This window comes from Lycorma delicatula, chromosome 12, assembly GCF_047948215.1.
Source record: "Lycorma delicatula isolate Av1 chromosome 12, ASM4794821v1, whole genome shotgun sequence".
NCBI classification, from domain to species: domain Eukaryota; kingdom Metazoa; phylum Arthropoda; class Insecta; order Hemiptera; family Fulgoridae; genus Lycorma; species Lycorma delicatula.
In genome coordinates, this window is record NC_134466.1 from 65,326,977 (window position 1) to 65,351,222 (window position 24,246).

General features: G+C 31.3%; 1 protein-coding gene across 3 annotated transcripts in view; it reads left to right on the top strand.

Moving 5' to 3' along the window:
- Positions 1-24,246, top strand: part of LOC142333413 (uncharacterized) — a 136,292-nt gene that overhangs the window by 76,542 nt on the left and 35,504 nt on the right. For all 3 annotated transcript variants that reach the window (XM_075380466.1, XM_075380463.1, XM_075380465.1), the window contains exons 3-6: positions 300-449; positions 8,027-8,176; positions 8,974-9,123; positions 11,614-11,763. In XM_075380466.1, coding sequence (XP_075236581.1) covers positions 300-449; positions 8,027-8,176; positions 8,974-9,123; positions 11,614-11,763 — 600 coding nt within the window. The remainder of the gene's footprint in view (positions 1-299; positions 450-8,026; positions 8,177-8,973; positions 9,124-11,613; positions 11,764-24,246) is intronic.

Here is a 24,246-nt window from a genome sequence, read left to right on the forward strand (position 1 = left end):
TTGCACCAGCAACTGTTTCTTTTACCAAACAATTTTGATTGTGCTTAAGCGCAAACATTTTTCTATTGTTCTATTAATTTACTGCCAATGCTTACAATATTTCCCTTTTCTGGCATTATCATGGGTGATTATATACTGAAAGGTTCCAGATGAATGTTATTATAGATGTACTCACTCGGATGAATTATTTCTATGAAAATCTATTTATTTTATCATTGTAAGAAAATAGATATTTTTTTAATAGCTGTTAATTATATAACAATAATAAATTATTATTATTACTTTATGTTTTGCTGCAGAGTATGGATGCACAAACTGATAGTTCATTTTTTGATGAAGATCCATTATCTTCCAGTATTAAACAAGAAATCAAGCATGAAACAGAGCGAACAGAACATTTGATTGCTCCTGTTGCTATGACAGATGATAAACTTTCAACATCTAGACAAGTAAGATATTTTCATTTCCTTTTTATGGTTTACCTAATATTTAGAATTCTTGTTTAACACTAGATATTTTGATTAAAAGCTTAAAAAAGTGATGCCAAACTGTATGTGAAATGATAAAACAGTATGTGTAGGATTGTATAATTGACAAGTCACCCGTCACTCTTGAAAACTCGTGGCTTTTCATAAAGAATAAACATTCTTTATGGTTTATACTTCCTTCTCATCACACAACAAACCTACTGAAATGCAACTGATATATTCTTGCAAGTAAATTTATAATATATTCTCAGAAACCAGTTTTATAAAGAACATTGTTGTCCTCAGAGAAAATACTTCATTGTGTCTCTTATGGTACTGTAAATGTGGCACAGCCATAACAAATTCTGTAACATAACAAACTGTTTACCACCTCCCAACAGACAGCATGTTATATTATTGCTGTTAAAACATCCATAAAACATAGAAATAATAAACGCAAGAAATATTTTACTTCGTAATACCATTCCTATTGGTCTTTGTTAACAGCCATGAGGCTACTCTTCCAAGATCTGTACATCATGTATAGTTTTTAGTGTGGTATTAATGAGAATTCTGAGGGTTCCTTGGGATTTTTAATGTGGTTTTATGCCATTTCTCTAAGGTTTTTCAGTACTCATTGATTAGAATCTTTTTTTCATGTGTTTTAAATTACAATCGTAATTATAATAAAATGATTATACAATAGTAATAATAGTACTGCATGATATAAATCTGAAAATTAGTAGAATATATTGAAATGCCAATATTTTTTAACCAAAAAATTGCCTTTTTGAAGCCATGGAGGGCATCAGCTTTCTCTAAACAATTTCTTAGTTTTTTCACAGATAATTTTAGAAAACTTCTGTTTTAGGTATATGAACCAGGAGTATTGTCCATGTCCTTGACGAAATTTTTCATTAATCCTAGTTTGATATGTAACAAAGGTAGATACACATTTTTAGGCCATGGGCTTAGGCTGTTCATTTCTAATAAAATGTTTTTTTTATGTCCCTACTATCCCGTTCACACAATAAATATCAGTAGTTTGTGTAACCAAGCTGCAGACCAAGAATAAATGTAATCACTTTCAAATCACCACAAATACTCCATTTAGAAACTGCATATTGATGCTTTTCCAATATAGATTTAAAGTTTTCATAAGTTTCTTTCATAGTAGCAGAATGGGCCACAGGTACTGATGGGAATTTATTGCCATTATGCAGAAGCACAGCTTTTAAACTAACTTTACAGGAATCTATGAACAAACGCCATTCTGTTGGGTTATGTTCATTACAGAGTGTCTGCATAAGAGAAGAAATGTCATTACCAAACACTAAGGCATTTTCTTCAGACAAATAGACTTTAAATTAAGAATGATGATTACGATAAATGCTACATATCTTTGTATTCTTTTGAAGAAGATACCATCCTTTTAGCCGGGAAGCAAGCATTCCAGACTGTTTTTTGGATACTTTAAATCTTTTATGAGTTCGTTAAAATTTTCTTGAGTCAGTAAATGAGGCTCAGATGAAATGCTTGTTCATAAGTTGTATCACCCGAATATGTTTATTTTTCTTTCTTACTTCCACCAGACTCTGAGCTCCCTTCATCTAATGTCACATGTTCTGGAGGCTTTAGTATGGTCAGTTCTTCGCAGTGTGTATCTGGTCTCATTGTGGATTGTGAGTTAGATTACACCACTGTATGTTTTGATGTAATCCCTTTATTGTTTGTTAAGCAGAAATAACAGTCAAAAGAATGATTTTTGGGTTCCCTTCAAATCATAGGGATAGCAATGGCATGTGGCATGTGGCATTTTTCCACACAGTGAGAAGCCTAGAACATGACAAACAACAGATATATGGGACCCAGGCCCGTTTGGTCCTGACTTTACACCAAAAATAAAGTTCATTATACTTTTTTAATAATGAAGTAAGGTTTTGCATTTGGGACTAGAGCATTACTTCACCACATACATAAAAAAAGAAGTTAAAATGATTTATAAAAACTCTAGGCATTTTGTAATTAACGACTAATTAAAAGAAATAAAGTTGTAAATATGTAATACAAAATAATTCAAACACAGAAAGCTGTCACAATGATTTGTTTACTGGTTCACTATTATCTCACAACTAGCATTGTTCTGATGAATGTATTCTGCACTAGGTAACATTTGTACATGTCTATACATGTCTGAATCTACACAACAATAGCAGCACTACTCTTTGAATTGGCTCATTTGGTTCCATCACATTTATAATTCGCTAGGATTTTTTAGTTGACAATGGACAAAAAACATTTTAAATATTTAAATAAATAAAAATAACAAGGAAGCTGAAGATAATGGAGAAATTATGAATACATATTTGAAAACAGGATAAAGAACTGCATTAAGTACACCTATTGGTACTCGTGAGACAAAAATCATGTTGACCAGTGATATAGGCAACTTTACACGAGATATTAGGCACTTGAAATCTGCAAAATCAATCTGAAGATAAAAGTGTCCCGTGATGAGCTTCCTTAAGAAATTTAGAACTGAAGTTGTATTCCGTTACTTTCTTCTGTGAGCTAATCATATTTTTTTGTAAATTTATCTGTCAAACCTTTTTTTTTTTTCGGGAGAGTGTCCTTATACTCTAAGGGGGCCTTCCCGCCCACCGGCTATAATTCCGGCACGGCAGGCCGGCCCCCCCTGTCAGATCTTTCATTAGTTTTATTGCTTGCCTGCCTCCAATCCCCAGGTAGGTAGCCAAGTCCAGCAAAGCTGTCCCCAGTCCCGCTCCAAGGCCCGGATCTCGGTCTTTTAGTATGCCACCCTCAAACCCCGTAGCCGGGGAGCCCGCCCCGGCTATGCTGTTACGGACCCCGACCATGAGGCCGGGTCTCGGTCTTGATATTTACAACACACACTAAATCAGAAACAAGAAGACGCTTCACTCATTTGAATTCAACCAACAATAAAAGTCATCTAATACCTCTCCAGAAGAAAAAACAGAAGGCTCCTAATAGTCTCTAGCCTGGCTTCCTCATCTTTTTTTCTTAAGACCAGACGTGCGAAGTCCTCAAATTTCCTTCAGTTGTCAGACGAATCTTTTTTCATGTGTATTAAATTATAATCTGTAATTATAATAAAATGATTATTCAATAGAAATATGACTATTGCATGATATAAATCTGAAAATTAGTAGAATATATTGAAATGCTACTATTTTTTAGCAAAGAATCAGCTTTCTCAAAACAAGGTTAATTTCTTAGAGTTTTTTTTCACAGAGAATTCATATTTAAATGGTAGTATAAATTAAATTTGTGCTTAAATAGTTAGCAGTTAAGCTAACTTTTGCACGGATTTGTTAAGACTACATCACATAGTAGTCGATACGTCTTCATTGAGTACTTATGGTCTACCACTTTACTCATATTTCTTTACTGATCCAATCTCCCCAAAGTCTTCGATTAGTGTTCTTACGCCATATCGATTAGGAACCAGTATACCTGGAAATCTAATAAAATACTAATCTTTCACTGTCTGCATATACTCATTATGCTTATGAAGATGTATTAAATGAGAAATATTCACTGTTCAGTGTGCACATGGAACGACAGCCTCAATCATTTAAATACAATGAACAAACAGTGACAAGAAAGAGTCGTATCTTCTTTAGTTGACACATATTCTTGTCACAACATCCTGATCGGGTCATGGAAGCTAACTGCATTCAATACAGAATTATTGTAGAAAACATTACTCATATTAACACAGAATAAAATCCGTCAACCTATAATCATGTTTATGTAGGTGTGTAGATACTTTTAGAATACACTGGATTATGAACTTCCTGTTAGAGCTCGCGCTTTAGAATGGTATATTTTCAAGTTCGATGGTAGCAATGAATTTAATTTAAAGAATGTGATAACTTCTGAATATTTTGTCTATAAAGATGCTAATCATGTTACTAAAAATTTTACACTAAAATAGCTGTGAAAAAATGCGTGAGTGCTTTGTGTGAGTTGTAAGGGTGAAAAAAATTCTCTCTCTTTCTTTAAAACTTGACCATAAAACGCAATCAACGTAGTGATTGATTTGCCCTGTTAACCAATTTTAGAGATCTTAACAATGAAATTTATATAATTTATTTATAAAGAGATCCTTTCATCATTACTCGAAATTTGATCAATATTGACTGTTGAAGAAAAATAAGTAATTTCATGATCAACTAATTTTTTCTAAATGATGTGCTATTGAATTTGGATCTCAGGTGTTAATTATATGCTAAGATGCTATTGTACTGTTTTATCACATTGTCTGGCCAAAATAGTGCAAGAGGTTTTCCCAAACCTTGACGCAATGAACTGTAGCTTTGATACTACAACAAATTCACAATTAACTCGAAGTGATGTTCACTTTTTTTTTGTTTTTAGTCACTTGACTGGTCTGATGTAGCTCTCCAAGTTTCCCTATCTAGTGCTAGTCGTTTCATTTCAGAATACCCTCTACATCCTACATCCCTAACAATTTGTTTTACATATTCCAAACGTGGCCTGCCTACACAATTTTTCCCTTCTACCTGTCCTTCCAAAATTAAAGCGACTATTCCAGGGTGCCTTAGTATGTGGCCTATAAGTCTGTCTCTTCTTTTAACTATATTTTTCCAAATGCTTCTTTCTTCATCTATATTCCGCAACACCTCTTTGTTTGTCACTTTATCCACCCATTTGATTTTTAACATTCTCCTATAGCACCCCATTTCAAAAGCTTCTAATCTTTTTTTCTCAGATACTCTGATCATCAAAGTTTCACTTCCATATAAAGCAACACTCCAGATGTATACTATAAAAAATCTTTTCCTGTAATTTATATCAATTTTTAATGTAAACAAATTATATTTCTGACTGAAGGCTCGTTTTGCCTGTGCTATTTAGCATTTTATGTCGCTCCTGCTTCGTCAATCTTTGTAATTCTACTTTCCAAATAACAAAATTCTTCTACCTCCGTAATCTTTTCTCCCCCTATTTTCACATTCAGTGGTCCATCTTCGTTATTTCTACTACATTTCATTTCTTTCGTTTTGTTCTTGTTTATTTTCATGCGGTAGTTCTTGCATAGGACTTCATCCGTGCCGTTCATTGTTTCTTCTAAAAACCTTTTTATTCTGAGCTAGAATTACTATATCATCAACAAATCATAGCATCTTTATATTTTCACCTTGTACTGTTACTCCGGATCTAAATTGTTCTTTAACATCATTAATTGCTAGTTTTATGTAAAGATTAAAAAGTAACAGGGGTAGGGAACATCCTTGTCGGACTCCCTTTCTTATTAAAGCTTATTTCTTATGTTTTTCCATTATGATTGTTGCTGTTTGGTTCCTGTAAATGTTAGCAATCATTCTTCTATCTGTATTTGAACCCTAATTTTTTAAAATGCTGAACATTTTATTCCAGTCTACGTTACGAATGTCTTTTCTAGGTCTATAAACGCCAAGTATGTTGGTTTGTTTTTCTTTAATCTTCCTTCTACTATTAATCTGAAGCCTAAAATTGCTTCCCTTGTCCCTATACTTCCTGAAACCAAATTGGTCTTCTCCTAACACTTCCTCCACTCTCCTCTCAATTCTTCTGTATAGAATTCTAGTTAAGATTTTTGATGCATGACTAGTTAAACTAATTGTTCTGTATTCTTCACATTTTCACATTTATCTGCCTCTGCTTTCTTTGGTATCATTACTATAACACTTTTTTGAAGTCTGACGGAAATTTTTCATAAATATTACACACCAGTGTGTATAATCTATCAATCACTTCCTCACCTGCACTGCGCAGTAATTCTACAGGTATTCCACCTATTCCAGTAGCCTTTGTGCCATTCAAATCTTTTAATGCTTTCTTAAATTCAGATCTCAGTATTGTTTCTCCCCTTTCATCCTCTTCTTCCTCTATAACACCATTTTCCTCTGTATAACTCTTCGGTATATTCCACTCACTTATCGACTTTACCTTTCGTATTATAAATCTGTGTACCATCTTTGTTTAACACATTATTGGATTTTAATTTATGTACCCCAAAATTTTCCTTAACTTTCCGGTATGCAAGGTTTTCTACCAGTTCTCTTTATTCTGCCTAAGTTTGCTTCTGCTGATTTAAGAATTTCCTTTTTAACATTCTCCCATTCTTCTTCTACACATTTTCTACCTTATCTTTTTTACTCAGACCTCTTGCGATGTCCTCCTCAAAAATCTTCTTTACCTCCTCTTCCTCAAGCTTCTCTAAATTCCACCGATTCATCTGACACCTTATCTTCAGGTTTTTAAACCCCAATCTACATTTCATTACCACCAATTTATGGTCGCTATCAATGTCTGTTCCAGGGCAAGTTTTGCAGTCAACGAGTTGATTTCTAAATCTTTGCTTAACCATGATATAATCTATCTGATACCTTGCAGTATCGCCTGGCTTTTTCCAGGTGTATATTCTTCTATTATGATTTTTAAATTGAGTGTTGGCAATTACTAAATTATACTTCGTGCAAAACTCTATAAGTCGGTCCCCTCTTTCATTCCTTTTGCCCAGCCCGTATTCACCCACTATATTTCCTTCCTTGCCTTTTCCAATGCTTGCATTCCAATCTCTAACTATTATTAAATTTTCATCTCCTTTTACGTGTTTAATTGCTTCATCAATCTCTTCGTATACACACTCTACCTCATCATCATCATGGGCACTTGTAGGCATATAGACGATAACAATCGTTGTCGGTTTAGGTTTTGATTTTATCCTTATTACAATGATTCTATCGCTATGCGTCTTGAAATACTCCACTCTCCTCCCTATCTTCTTGTTCATCACGAAACTTACTCCTGCCTGCCCATTATTTGACGCTGAGTTAATTACTCTAAAGTCACCTGCCCAAAAGTCGCCTTCCTCTTCCCACCGAACCTCACTAATATCCACCTTTATCCTATCGATTTCCCTTTTTAAATTTTCTACCCTACCAACCTTTTTTAAGCTTCTAACATTCCACGCTCCGACTCGTAGAATGTTATTTTTTACTTTTCTGGTGACCCCTTCCTTAGTAGTTCACACCCGGAGATCTGAACGCGGGACTATTTTACCAAGGAAGGCGCCTCCATTATTGTTAAGTGAAAATGCAGAGAGCCACATTTTCTTGAAAAAAAAAACAGCTGTAGTTTTCCATTGCTTTCAGCTGCGCAGTACTCAGAGTAAGTTACTCTTACAGTAAGTTACAGTACTGAGTGATGTTGATATCGCCGTTTAAGTCACTGTGACTCACGCCCCTAACAACTACTGAAAGAACTGCTGCCCTCTTTCAGGAATCATTCCTTAGTCTGGCTCTCAACAGATACCTCTTCGATATGGTTGCACCTTCGGTCCAGGTACTCTGTATCCCTGAGCACTCAAGCCTCCTCACAAACGGCAAGGTCTCATGATTCATAGAGGAGGCATCAGATGTTACGTTTCAGTAATATTTCATTTAACATGATTATTTTAAGTCACACTTGTAGTAGGATATTATTATGTCTTTTTTCTTTTTTTGCAGAGTATGGATGCACAAACTAACGATTCAGTTTTCGAAGAAAATCCATTATCCTTGCCCATTAAAAAAGAAGACATGCATGAAACAGGGCAACAAGAATATTTGTTTGTACATCTTGCCAAGATTGATGATGAACTGACAATTTTTAAACAAGTAACCTTTTTTTTCTTTATTTTGGTTTAAGTTACCAACATAAAAGCAAGTTATTGTAAGAATTTTTAATTTTTCTGTTCGTGAAGATGTTTTTATTTACTGTTTATAGCCCACATATTATTGAGCATTCATGTCTGACACGAGATGTATTCATTTATATTGTAAAAAACATTTATTAGTGGAGTATAAGGGGTTAAATAGCTTTGTTTAACAAATTGCATCTAACATTTTATGGTAGATAAAAATTTTGTACAACAATACGTAACAAATAAAATACAGTGACCAGATGCCTCATGCCTTAAACAAAGGTGACTAACATATTCATTTTATACCGACATTTAACATTGTTTATATAAATGTTTTAAAAGAGTACAAAGCTATCCTTGCCTTTATGAAGCATTTTCAGTTACAAGAAACTTTGTTATAGGTTTCAATAATCCTTATTCTATGTAACTGCAAGTTTGTTTCCAAACAAGGTTGATGTGTTTCTTTATATTTGCACCAGCAACCTGTTTCTTTTACCAAACAATTTTGATTGTGCTTAAGCGCAAACATATTTCTATTGATCTATTAATTTTCTGCCAATGCTTACAATATATCCCTTTTCTGGAACTATCATGTGTGATTATATATTGAAAGGTTCCAGTTGAATATTATTATAGAAGTACTCACATGGATGAGTTATTTCTATGAAAATCTATTTATTTTATCATTGTAAGAAAAGTAGATATATTTTTAGTATTTGTTAATTATATAAAGATGATAAATTATTATTATTACTTTATGTTTTGTTGCAGAGTATGGATGCACAAATTGATAGTTCATTTTTTGATGAAGATCCATTATCTTCCAGTATTAAGAAAGAAATCAAGTATGAAACAGAGCGAACAGAACATTTGATTGCTCCTGTTGCTATGACAGAAGATAAACTTTCAACATCTAAACAAGTAAGATATTTTCATTTCCTTTTTATGGTTTACCTAATATTTTGCATTCTTGTTTAACACTAGATATTTTGATTAAAAGCTTAAAAAAGTGATACCAAACTGTATGTGAAATGATAAAAAGTATGTGTAGGATTGTATGATTGACAAGTCCCAAGTCACTCCTGAAAACTCGTTGTTTTTGATAAAGAATAAACATTCTGTGTGAGGTTTTATATAAGGCTTCTTGTTTCTTTCTTCATAGTGCCAAATTAATTGTTCCTCATCACACAACAAACCTACTGAAATGCAGTTGATATATAATTGTAAGTAAATTTATAATCTATTCACAGAAACCAGTTTTATAAAGAACATTGTTGTCCTCAGAGAAACTACTTCATTGTGTCTCTTATGGTACTGTAAATGTGGACAGCCATAACAAATTCTGTAACATAACAAACTGTTTACCACCTCCCAACAGACAGCATGTTATATTATTGCTGTTAAAACATCCATAAAACATAGAAATAATAAACGCAAGAAATATTTTACTTCGTAATACCATTCCTATTGGTCTTTGTTAACAGCCATGAGGCTACTCTTCCAAGATCTGTACATCATGTATAGTTTTTAGTGTGGTATTAATGAGAATTCTGAGGGTTCCTTGGGATTTTTAATGTGGTTTTATGCCATTTCTCTAAGGTTTTTCAGTACTCATTGATTAGAATCTTTTTTTCATGTGTTTTAAATTACAATCGGTAATTATAATAAAATGAATATACAATAGTAATAATAGTACTGCATGATATAAATCTATCTCTTTTTCCTGTTTAGCCTCCGGTAACTACCGTTTTAGATAATTTTTCAGAGGATGAATGAGGATGATATATATGAGGTTAAATGAAGTGTAGTCTTGTACATTCTCAGTTCGACCATTCCTGAGATGTGTGGTTAATTGAAATCCAACCACCAAAGAACATCGGTATCCACGATCTAGTATTCAAATCCATGTAAAAATATCTGGCTTTACTAGGACTTGAACGCTGCAACTCTCGACTTTCAAATCAGCTGATTTGGGAAGACGCGTTAACCACTAGACCAAACCCGGTGGGTTATGATATAAATCTGAAAATTAGTAGAATATATTGAAATGCCACTATTTTTTAACCAAAAAAATTGCTTTTTTGAAGCCATGGAGGGTATCAGCTTTCTCTAAACAATTTCTTTGTTTTTTTCACAGATAATTTTAGAAAACTTCTGTTTTAAGTATATGAACCAGGAGTATTGTCCATGGCCTTGACAAAAGTTTTCATTAATCCTAGTTTGATATGTAACAAAGGTAGATACACATTTTTAGGCCATGGGTTTAGGCTGTTCATTTCTAATAAAATGTTTTTTTTCTGTCTGTTTTTTTTTCTGTCTGTTCAGTTTCTTTTTCTGTCTTTTGTCAGTGGTTGAAATTTGCCAACTTCTTTCAGTATTTTTACATATATTGTGGACTGTGATGTATGATTATGAACACCCCAAGTCAGGCATTACCAGAAAAAGTGTAATAAATTTAGATGTTTAGTTAATTGTATGCTTCTCATGAAATTTTAATCCAAAAAATCAGTAATGTGTTAATTAATGGTGCATAAGCGCTTATGAGAGGCTGCAGTTTTACAAGGTTTCATATCATGTGTTAGTATGTCGGATTAATTAAAAGGGAAAGAAGCTTGTCAATTAAAGTAGCCAAGACAAATAGTATGCTTGTATTAAAAACACAGTATAAAATTGAAATGCCATGTCATATTATGCTAATCGATATGTATCAACTCTGACATTTGTCGGTCAAGATACTTGTGTGACAGAGTTATAACTAGGGTCAGGTTAGTACACTCACTTTTGACTCGCGTTCTTCTAATAGCTCATGCAATATATCCTTATTTTATATTACTGGCATCTTAACTCTTTTTTTATCTTTTTACATCTGAAAATTTTTTGATTCTGTAAAAATTAAATTTTTGCCTCATTCCTTAAACAAAGGTGACTAACATATTCATTTTATACCCACATTTAACATTGTTTATATAAATGTTTTAAAAGAGTACAAAGCTATCCTTGCCTTTATGAAGCATTTTCAGTTACAAGAAACTTTGTTATAGGTTTCAATAATCCTTATTCTATGTAACTGCAAGTTTGTTTCCAAACAAGGTTGATGTGTTTCTTTATATTTGCACCAGCAACCTGTTTCTTTTACCAAACAATTTTGATTGTGCGTAAGCGCAAACATATTTCTATTGATCTATTAATTTTCTGCCAATGCTTACAATATATCCCTTTTCTGGAACTATCATGTGTGATTATTTATTGAAAGGTTCCAGTTGAATATTATTATAGAAGTACTCACATGGATGAGTTATTTCTATGAAAATCTATTTATTTTATCATTGTAAGAAAAGTAGATATATTTTTAGTATTTGTTAATTATATAAAGATGATAAATTATTATTATTACTTTATGTTTTGTTGCAGAGTATGGATGCACAAATTGATAGTTCATTTTTTGATGAAGATCCATTATCTTCCAGTATTAAGAAAGAAATCAAGTATGAAACAGAGCGAACAGAACATTTGATTGCTCCTGTTGCTATGACAGAAGATAAACTTTCAACATCTAAACAAGTAAGATATTTTCATTTCCTTTTTATGGTTTACCTAATATTTTGCATTCTTGTTTAACACTAGATAATTTGATTAAAAGCTTAAAAAAGTGATACCAAACTGTATGTGAAATGATAAAAAAGTACGTGTAGGATTGTAGGATTGACAAGTCACAAGTCACTCCTGAAAACTCGTGGATTTTGATAAAGAATAAACATTCCGAGCGAGGTTTTATATAATGTTTCTTGTTTCTTTCTTTATAGTGGCAAAATATACTGTTCCTCATCACACAACAAACCTACTGAAATGCAGCTGATATATTCTTGAAAGTAAATTTATAATATTTTCACAGAAACCAGTATTATAAAAGAATATTGTTGTCCTCGGAGAAAACTACTTCATTGTGTCTCTTATGGTACTGTAAATGTGGCACAGCCATAACAAATTCTGTAACATAACGATTTGTTTACCTCTCAACAGATAGCATGTTGCATTATTGCTGTTAAAACATCCATAAAACATAGAAATGAATAAACATAAGAAATGTTGTACTTCGTAATACCATTCTTATTGCTCTTTGTTCATCATGTACATCATGTATAGGTTTTAGTGTGGTATTTATGAGTTTTCTGAGGGTTCCTTGGGATTTTTAATGTGGTTTTATGCCATTTCTCTGGGGTTTTTCAGTACTCATTGATAAGAATCTTTTTTTCATGTGTATTAAATTGTAATCTGTAATTATTATAAAATGATTATTCAATGTAATATGACTATTGCATGATATAAATCTGAAAATTAGTAGAATATATTGATAAGTCACTATTTTTTAGCAAAAAAAACTTGCCTTTTTGAAGCCATGGATGTCATCGGCGTTCTCAAAACAAGTTTAATTTCTTAGAGTTTCTTTTCACAGAGAATTTAATTCATATTTAAATGGTAGTATAAATTAAATTTGTGCTTAAATAGTTGGCAGCTTTAAACATCCACTAGGAACTGTTGAAACCATTCCCAGTATTGAATTCTCTTTGCACAGTCTCTGGCCAATAACTTTTGAATCGCTTTATATGGGACAAGACTGAGCGTATTACAAATTGCCTTGTTGCAGTTGTTTTTCTGTTAAACTAACTTTTGTATGGATTTGTTAAGACTACATCACATAGTAGTCGATACGTCTTCATAAGTACTGATGGTCTACCACTTCACTCATATGTCTTTACTGATCCAATCTTATTTTTCATTTCATTCAATTCTTCCATAGGATGAAAATCTAATAAAAATTATAAACCGATCTTATTACTCTTTTCTGTGTTTGATTTTTTAAGAACAAATGTAATGACCAATATCTTAATCTGGGGATGAGTTTGGAAAATATCAACACTTATTGCCAGGTTTCTATTTTCAGTTAATATTAACAGAACTATACTACAGTAATTTTTTTTTAAATTTGTTTTTTTTTTATTTGGCATTATGAAATTGCCTGTTGACTGATCAATAGTTTGATTGTGTTATATTTTGTCTTCTGTATTTTAACTGCTTATACTAAAGAAATGTATTTTTGCTACTTTGAAACAAACATATTGTGCTTGCTTAAATATGAACATAAGATATTTAATATTAGAGTATATGTTGTCAATTTGTAGTTGAACTTATTAAAAATAACAAAGTTTTCCGATAGATTTTTAACTTAACAGTTAAGTTTTTTTTTTAGGATCTTGTTGAAGAAGTTATCGATGATGTAGAGGAAAGAATTACTGAAAGTAGTTTACAGACATCAAAATATGTGGTTTGCAATAAATTAAAATATAAGTGCATATGTGATAATGTCATCGATGATCTCAACAGTTTTTCTTTTAAAGAAAAGTGCTTGCAAATTACAGAAAAACCAGTTAAAGAAAGGAATGTCATATCTTCTCATCTTCCTATTCACACACGTGTTTCTTGTCAGGAGTCTTTCACTCAGAGATCTAATTTAGAGTCACACTTATCTATTCATGTTGTCAAAAAAAAACCTAACCGGTAATTTTTCTAAAAAAAACATTTATTCGACGCAGTAATTTAAAAACACATATCTCTACTAATACAAATGAGAAAAAATTTACTTGTAATTTTTGTAAAAAAAACTTTTAATCAAAGCAGTAGTTTAAAAACACATCTTTCTATTCATACTGGTGAGAAGAAATTCACTTGTAATTTTTGTAAAAATACATTTAATCATAGCAGTAGTTTAAAAAGACATCTCTCTATTCATACTGGTGTGAAGAAGTTCACTTGTAATTTTTGTAAAAAAACATTTAATCGTAGCAGTAGTTTAAAAAGACATCTCTCTATTCATACTGGTGAGAAGAAATTCACTTGTAATTTTTGTAAGAAATCATTTAGTCCAAAGCATCATTTAAAAAGACATCTCTCTATTCATACTGGTGAAAAAAATTCACTTGTAATTTTTGAAAGAAATCATTTAGTCAAAAGAGTAGTTTAAAAACTCATTTCACTATTCATACTGGTGAAAAAAATTTACTTGTAATTTTTGTAAAAAAACTTTTAATCATAGTAGTGTTTAAAAGCACATCTCTCTATTCATACTGGTGAGAAGAAAGTCACTTGTAATTTTTGTAAGAAATCATTTAGTCAAAAGAGTAATTTAAAAACTTATCTCGCTATTCATACTGGTGAAAAAAATTCACTTGTAGTTTTTGTAAAAATACTTTTAATCGTAACTGTAGTTTAAAAATACATCATCTATTCATACTGTTGAAAAAAAATTCACCTGTAATTTTTGTAATAAAATGTTTATCAACGCTTTAGTTTAAAAACATCTCTCTGTTCATACTTGTGAGAAAAATTTCACTTGTAATTTTTGTAAAAAAACATTTAATCTAAACAGTAACTTAAAAAGACATCTTTCTATTCATAATGGTTAGAAGAAATCCACTTGTAATTTTTGTAGAAAACTTTTAATCATAGCGGTAATTTAAAAGCACATTTCTCTCTATTCATATGGGTGAGAAGAAATTCACTTGCAATTTTTGTAAGAAATCATTTAGTCTAAAGAATAATTTAAAAACTCACCTCACTATTCACACTAGTGAAAGAAAATTCACTTGTAATTTTTGTTAAAAATCTTTTAATCAAAACTGTAGTTTAAAAACACATCTATCTATTCATACTGGTGAGAAGAAATTCATTTGTAATTTTTGTAAGAAATCATTTAGTCAAAAGGGTAATTTAAAAACTCATCTCTTTATTCATACTGGTGAAAAGAAATTCACCTGTAATTTTTGTAATTAAATATGTATTCAACTCATTAGTTTAAAAAACATCTCTCTGTTCATACTGGTGAGAAAAATTTCGCTTGTATATTTTTGTAAAAAAATTTCTAATCAAAGCTGTAATTTAAATACACATCTCTCTGTTCATAATGGTGAGAAGAAATTCACTTGTAACTTTTGTGAGAAAACATTTTGTCACAGGGATAATTTAAAAAGACATCTGTCTATTCGTACAGGTTAGAAAATTTCGTTCTGTGGCCTATATTTCGTAATATGTGGCCTATAAGTCTGTCTTTTCTTTTAACTATATTTTTCCAAATGCTTCTTTCTTCATCTATTTGCCACAACACCTCTTTATTTGTCATTTTATCCACCCGTCTGATTTTTAACAATGTCCTATAGCACCGCATTTCAAAAGGTTCTAATCTTTTATTCTCATATACTCCGATCGCCCAAGTTTCGCTTTCATATAAAGCTATGCTCCAAAAATATACTTTCAAAAACTTTTTGCTGACGTTTAAATTAATTTTTGAGGTAAGCAAATTATATTTCTGATTGTAAGCTCGTATCGTTTGTGGTATTCGGCATTTTATATCGCTCTTGCTTTGTCCATCTTTAGTAATTCTACTTCCCAAAAAACAAAATTCTTCTACCTCCATAATCTTTTCTTTTCCTATTTTTATACTCGGTTGTTCATCAACGGGTGATGTACGGGTAGTTCTACTACATTTCATTACTTTTGTTTTGTTCCTGTTTATTTTCATACGGTAGCTTTTGCGTAGGACTTTATCCATGCCGTTCATTGTTTCCTCTAAATCTTTTTTACTGTCAGTTAGAATTACTGTATCATCAGCAAATCATAGCATCTTTATCTTTTCACTTTGCACTGTTACTCCGCATCTAAACTGTTCTTTTAACATCATTAGCTGATAGTTCTACGTAAAGATTGAAAAATAACGGGGGTAGGGAACATCCTTGTCGAACTCTCTTTTTTATTACCGCTTCTTTTTTATGCTCTTCATTTATTACTGTTGCAGTTTGGTTTCTGTAAATGTTAGCTATCTCTATAATTGAACCCTAAATTTTTTAAAACGCCGAACATTTATTCCGGTCAAAGTTATCAAATGCATTCTCTAAGACTATAAATTCTATGTATCTTGGTTTGTTTTTCTTTAATCTTCTTTCTATTTTTAATCTTACTAAAATCGCTTCCCATTTTTCCTATACTCTTCCTAAAGCCAAATTTGTCTTCAGGAAAAGACCGATTTGGTTTCCTGATGACCAAATGCGTCTTGGTTTTCAAAACCAATTTAGTTTTGTAATATTGATATTGTGGATATTCAAGACTGAAGAATGAATCTCTTAAGCGGGTGTTACGCGCAGCGAAGATATGTGTATTTCTGTTTAAGTGCAGAATTGTGATTATTATTTTTAACAAAGATTGTTCAGTCATCACTGTAAATGTACCGGTAAGATATTTTCTTTTTTATTTTCCAAATATTGATCGCAAAGATGACCGTGTAGTAATTTCTTTTGGCAGACTGTTTTTACGGGCGATATTTTATTACCACTGGCATACGTACAACGTAATTTAATTTTATTCATATCCTTAAGAGGTCCTACATGTTCATGTAAATGCATTCTGTATGTACTATCGGATCAAGGTATTTGATCTCAGTACAATCTGTTTCCTAAAGCTATGTCATCTCTAAATCGGCGCTGTCTTTATTTTTATTGTAATTTCTGTGCTTGTTTTTATATAAATTAGAGTAAGATTACTGTAATGCTGTCGTTTCATTTCGACTAATAACGATACAATATTAAATAATCGGATCAAATTGATAAATTGATCTTTTTAAATCCTATAAAATATCCTGATAATCTATCTTTATGTAAGAATTTTCATTTCTTATTAATAAATATTTCTTCTAAACTGTTTTTTGCAATTCATGTTTATATGGTTTTTTTATCGATACAAGAGCTCTAAAAGTGTAAAGTGTAATTCACCGATAGAGAAACAAAGAAAAAAGTAGCTACATAATTGTAAGATAGCTTACAAATCTTTCTAATCAATAATATTTCTCAATATCATATTTTTTTAAATCTACTTTACGTTTTATTACTGGTTATATTTTATAATGGTAATACCATTTACCTGCCAACATCAAAAGTTTTCAAAATTCCGATAATTTCCGTTCGGTAAATCGAGACTGATTTACTTTGATATCGAATTTTACGTACCGTAATATCAAAAGACCAGTCTATGTTTCCCGTTTCCTTTTTATGCTCCACACTTGTTTCTTGTTTCCTTTCATCGGAAAATTTTCTTTACCTAACTTTCTCTTTTACTTTTACGTGTACTAAAATAATCTTCGATAAAAATTCTTCGCTGTTTTAGAACTGCCGTAAAAATATTTCTTTTACTTTTTGGAACTTTTATGCGAGTTTCTTTTCGCATATATGTGAATATAAATAAATATACGCTTCAGGTTTTACATTCATCGCATCTTTAATCTGTTGTATTTTTTAATTGAAATAGACAAAAAAAGTCGAAATGAGATCAAAGATTATTTATAAAAAATCTGATACGGATACCACATGACTTCCTTAGACGCCTATTAATTTATGTATACGCATTTTATGCCGCACTTCATTTACACTTTTTCATTTGAAAATAAGATACGATTTTCGAATTCTATAATAAAGTTGACGGTTACATAATTGCATCGGGGTAGGCACCACATCGCATCAGATTATTTCCGTATTTTCACATTATTTGTCCGTAACAGCATTTTTATATTAGTTCATATATTAATTTTGTTTTACGACGCTCAAGTAGGTGTGTGGTGAGTACATAAAATTAAAAAAGTACATAAACCCGTAATTAAGTAAAAGTACATAAAATTTTATTTCACTAATAACTTCTGATTTTTTTCATATTTTTTGTTTTTGTTTTATTCTTATTATCGGATTATTAATTATTGTAAAAGTTGTTTTTTTACAATCGGAGGTTAATAATTGTTAATAAATCGTAATTTAATCGATGTGACATCCTCTTGTAAGATCTAAATATTTCATTAATTAAAATTTTATTTCGCTATAACTCTGAAACCGAAGAAAATAAGTACCGCGTATGATATATCGTTGAAAAGCTCCCGATGAGGGCTTATTACTGCAGTTAGAAAAAGTTCAAAATACAATTTTATGGAATTTTGGGCTTTTTTGACATTTTTGGTCCGGTCGATTATAATCAAAAGGGGAGGTGCACGACTAGATAGTACAACACTCCTAAATCCAAAATTTCAACATCCTACGGCTAATCGTTTTTGAGTTATGGGAGACACAGACGTCACGCCGAAACTAGTCAAAATGCATCAGGGATGGTAAATAATGATTCCTTTACTTCGTACAAGGAAGTAAAAATGAAATTGTGATTATCCTTTTTAGATAATCGAAATTAAAATTAATTAGTTTAAAAATAATGGAAGTTACAATGTTACTTTTCATTAGGACTGACATTCAAGCGCTTTTTCATTCCGTTACTCTTTTGGAAAAAAAATTGCTTTGATATTACAAAGGCTGAATTTATTGTCACTAATTTGAAAGAACAACTTACTATCGACAGTTATTATTGCAAAATGTTGATTTCCTTCTGTTATAAGGAAAGGAATCGTTCCTGTTCTTTCACAAAAACGTAATTCATCTGTACGATAAAGTCCTTAATAGTTCTCAAAGACGTGGGACGTCATTCAGAAATCGATTCAGAAGTTTTTGACACATTAACCTTACAGCCCTGATCTCGCACCATTAGGTTTTTTTTTTGTTCGGTTCTCTTGAAAAGTTTTTACATAGCACCAAATTCGGCAATAACCATCGAGTCAAAAATTGCGGTATAAGAACGGGTTAGATACCGAGTTGAATAATCCTTTACTACTGCGATTATAAAGTTCACGAAAAGATGGCTACATTTAGCGGGGATTATGTCGGTAAATAGTTTTAATTTCATTATTGAATAAATAATAATTTTTCTACTGTCGTATATCTCTTTAATTTCCGATCGATCTTCGATTATAACCCGAATAGAAAATGTAATTAACTTTTTTAATCGAATATTATATAAAATTTATTCTCTCTTCCTCTCCTCTCTCGCATAGTCCTAACCCAAAATTTTGCTGACAAAATTTATTATTATGATTAATTTTCTCTTGTTCTAAGACTTTTTTTTTGGACGTGTTGGTTTCAAGTACATTTTTACGATAGTTTTTATCTCTGTTATTTTATGAGCGGAGGGGTTTATGTTACGTTTTATCTATATAATATTTATTTTTTAAAATACTGCAGATGTTCAACATTTTTGGTAGATTATATCTGGAATAATTTTTTAAGATAAAATATTTTCAAAAAGACGTATGTATGATATGATTATAGACGGTCGATTTTATAACCCTATAAAATAGAATATCCGTCTGTTTGCATATTTGTAAAAATCTTATTCGTATATCAGAAACTCCTGATCCGATCTCGATAATTATTTTATTTATATATTTTAATTAAATATATTTAAAATTTTTACATATAAAATGTAATGAAGATAAATTATAATTTAGGAATACAGGAATTTCCATTTAGGAGCATAGATTTTATAAATGTACACGTATCGTGTACATTTATAAACGTCAAATAACTGGAGTTCACTAGAAATCCATTCGAATCAAATTACACTTTTTTTTTTAATTTTTTGTTTCAAAGCAAGTTATTTTTATTTACAATCTGAACCGCAAATAAATTTGATTATAATAAACAAAAGCCGTGCAAAGAGAGGTCTCCATTGAATCCTATTAAGAATTGTAAATACAATACAATTGTAAAAAATACACGTACGCTTATGTATACATATCTTTTATAGTTCATTAAAGTATATAATAAAGATAAATAGTTAAATACACCGATTAGTCCGAGAAATTGATTAAGTCCGTAACGTAAAAAGGAAAAAAAGAAATACCAAGAAGTATACCCCAGTTACACAAGGAATCACAAAAAAAACAAACGAAACAAAGAAATATCAGAAAAAAGAGAAAAAAATTTGACGTGGACCCTCTCATGACTTCCTTGTACACCTATTAAATTTACATATACACATTTTAAAAAAAAATGAAAAGTACATAAAATGTTATTTCATTAATAAATTCTGATATTTGTTTTTATTGTTATTATTGAATAATTATTTACCGTAAAAGTTTTTTTACAGTCAGAAGTTAATAATTATTAATAAATCGATATATTTACATTAAAAGAAAGAAAAAAAAATTAAAAAAAAGGAGATGAAGTCTGCCTTCCTCTTGTAACATCCCAATAATTCATCGATGAACATTTTGTTTGGCTATAACTCTGGAACCGGTGAAAATAAGTACCGCTTATGATATATCGCTGAAAAGGTTTCACTGAGACCTGCAGTTTTGGGGATTTTGTGCGATTCAGTCGATCGCAATCAAAAGGGACGTTGCACAACTAGATGTTACAACAATCCTAAATTAAAAATTTCAACATCCTATAGCTAACCTTTTGAGATATGCGAGGTACATACGTAAGCAGTCCCAGGAAGGGGGAAGCCAGGGATGGAGGTTTAGTCGGTACTGCGCAGGTATACATACGCCCTTTGTTACAACTGGCCGACATTGCTTAGGCGCCCGTAAACGGGGTCCTCCACCTCTTTAAAAAAAAAAAAAAGGGTACATACGTTTGCACAGACGTCACGCCGAAACTAGTCAAAATGGATTCGCGGATGGTCAAAATGCATATTTCTATTGAGATCTGATAACCGAAAATTTTTCGCGATCCTTTACTTCGTACAAGGAAATAAAAAAAATAATAAATGATGAAAACAAAATGAAACGGCGAAACAAAACGAGATATTTTGACAAAGTATAATGATCTAGTGTAGTAGATTAATCCAAATTTCGAAGAATCTTACAACTCCAATAAATGCAGTCGTTTTAAATGTCGAATTTTGTCGCTATTACTCGAACTGCGAATTAGCTCGTATGATGTTCAGTCTCATTTTGTGCTTGTTAATGAATCGTTTTATTTCCTCTCGAACGCTCCGAACTCTCAGATAACCGTGTATCTTAGAGTTTCTTGTAAACCACGGAGCCTCTGTTATAATTCTCAGTAACTTATTCCGATATCGCTGAACGATGTCAACGTTACTCTCACTTGTAGTACTTCACAGCAGGATTTTACCATTCCAAATTGGATTTAGGATTGTTGTACACAACTGTTTGTTCGATAATGATAATTGCCACCCCCTGCCTAGCAATCGGTACATTTCTCTGAACTAATCCAGTAATACAAACCGGAATAGTGCTCACATACGCCAAATACGATATTCTGACATGCACACACACACACACACACACACACACACACACACACACACACACACACACACACACACACACACATATATATATATATATATATATATATATATATATATATATATATATATATATATATATAATTCCTAGCGATTTAGTTGTTTTTGACAAAATTTTGATTACGTTAAATTATTTTTGAAAATCATATTATGTAGTATTTTTGTTTATTGTACTCTAAACTGTACCTACATTTTTCCAATTGATATTGAATTTAAACAAGTGAAATTCTGTTTGGAATTTTTTAAATTTTTTCAAATCCGTGTAAAAATATGGACCACTAGACCTAGGTGGGTTTAACTGTACATCTAATTATCATGTAACACACGCGCGCGCGCAGAGAGATAGAGACACACACATACACACAGTTATTTCTTAACGATAAATATTTTTTTTTAAAACAAACTTTATTTTATTATACGTATAAAAAAATTATTTCAATATAAATATTCTTCCAGAATTATATTATATTAGCCGATGTTAAGTGTAAATGCTAACAGTGATTTTTTAATTAAAACTGAATAAAATAACATACGTAACAAAGACTTCAACCAGGAATACATACCACTAATAATGCTTACATATGCTACATACTGAATCCTAACATGCGTGTGTGTGTGTGTGTGTGTGTGTGCGAGCGCGTGTATGTAAAATTTTACATAAAAGGATATTGATAACATTTTAAAAATTACTTCTGCAGGAATATTGATAGTTATGCCCCAAAAGGGTTTGTATCTTATTTTTGATATATTTACGTACAAACTTTTTTTAAATTGTTAAACAATGGGTTTCTTTTAAAACGAAATTGCTCTAAAAACTAGAAAATATTTGTAATTTGTAAAAATTTTCAACATTAGTAAAAATTTTGCGCTCACAAAATATTACTTAGTTTTATCATTTTAATTTACGTTCGTTCGCATTTTTACCTTTATTAATCCTCGCAGAACACCTATTCCAATTCTTCAGTAAAATTTTATGAGCCGCAATGGATTTCTTTTTACAAATATTGAAAATTACTTTGATTATATTACAGTTACTGAAAAATTATTTCCTACTTTTTAGAGAAATTTTTTTAAATTTATTTATTTTTACTTTTTGGTCTCCCGCCTTCGCTTGTTCGTTCAAATGCTATCGATTCGTTCACATCGGTTTATAATTTTTTCTCATTCTTTCTTACTCTAGTAGCGGGCGCGTAATAAATAAAATAATAACTCAACTTTCGCCCGCTAAAAATCAACTCGTCAAATCTCGCCCGTTTTGCCTTTTCGCTTTCATTCGCTCGCTTTTCATGCTATTTCTCCAACCGTATTTTACGGTGTGTTGCAGTTTTTTTTTTGTTTTGTACTCTAGTTTCATCTTTTTGTTCCGATGAGAATCTACACTACACGAAGAAAAATGATTTTGTTATGGTAACAGAATTCATTTACTTACGACAACAAATCGGTTTGTCGTCGTAACAAAATCAGATAACTTACAGTAAAAAATCAGTAATGATAGTTAATAGTAACAAATCCATTTTCTAATCGTAACAAAATCGTTTCGCTGCCACAACACACCCTTAGTTACCGAAACATATGATTTGTTACCCGTAAGTAAACAAATAAATATGTTTTTACAAATGTTCGACGTGTTTGTTTTAGAACGATATTAAATACGGTATATTATATTATCATTCATGCCAAACGTGTATGATTTTTTTTAATAGTTCTCTTATGTTCGAAATCCTGTTTAGATGACACACGTGAAATGCAAAACACGTGTTTTGCATACGCGTGAAATTTCAGCTTGATTGGATAACGGGAAGTTTATCAGATTTCAGTTACTAAATTTCATCTAAACAGGATTTCGAACATAAGAAAACTATTAAAAAAAATAACTGTAATTGAGCGTTATTTCTACGCTCATTTCGTACGGGTAAAAATGTACTTTGCACGATTCATAGCGTTATCCGACAAACACCGCAAGAAAATGACCAATTTTCTTTAATCTAAACGCTGAAATTGCATACAGAATTACAGTTCTTCTCTCTGGAATATGTATATATACGTTGTTTCTACATGAGCATAAAGCAAGCGACTTTATTTGAAAACTGAAGGTGTTTGAATCTAAAGGGCAAGTCTAAAGGAATGTACGCCGAACATTCAAAGGTATATTTACCGATAATCCAAATAGTATCGCAAAAGATAGAGAGAGACCTTTTTTTTGTAGAAAATTTAATTTCACAAACTGTAAATGGTGTCAGAATTCGATCGATCAACGGTTTGACCGTAGTAAATTTAAATATAGGAAAGGAACATAATCCGGTTGTTACCGCAAGCAATTGAAACGATGGAATATTTCGTTACGGTAATAGTCGTAAATTCTTTTCGGTTATAAAACCTATGTTAGTACAAAATTTCACCTCGATCGGCCGTGTAGATTTTGCGTGAAAGAATAACAGCCTCATAAAAATTATTATATATTTACACAGATTGTATCACAAAGTTTTCCCGGGCCCTTTCATAACCTTTTCTACTCGTGAAAATAATCTACTCGTTTAAATTTCATTTAAACATTCGTCCTAAAATACTTCGTTTGCGATTTACGGCTAATGAAAGAGACGTGAAAAAGTTTTCTTTGTTTGATTCAACTTACTCTATACCATTTTGTTTAGAATTAAATCCTCTACAAGTTTTGTTTAAAAGTTATTTAACAAAGTTATTGTACCTCTAACATTAAAAACAGGGGGGGTTTTACCCCGATTTATTAATTTCACACTAGATTTCTACTACTACTGCAGATACGGTTCTAGGATATATTTT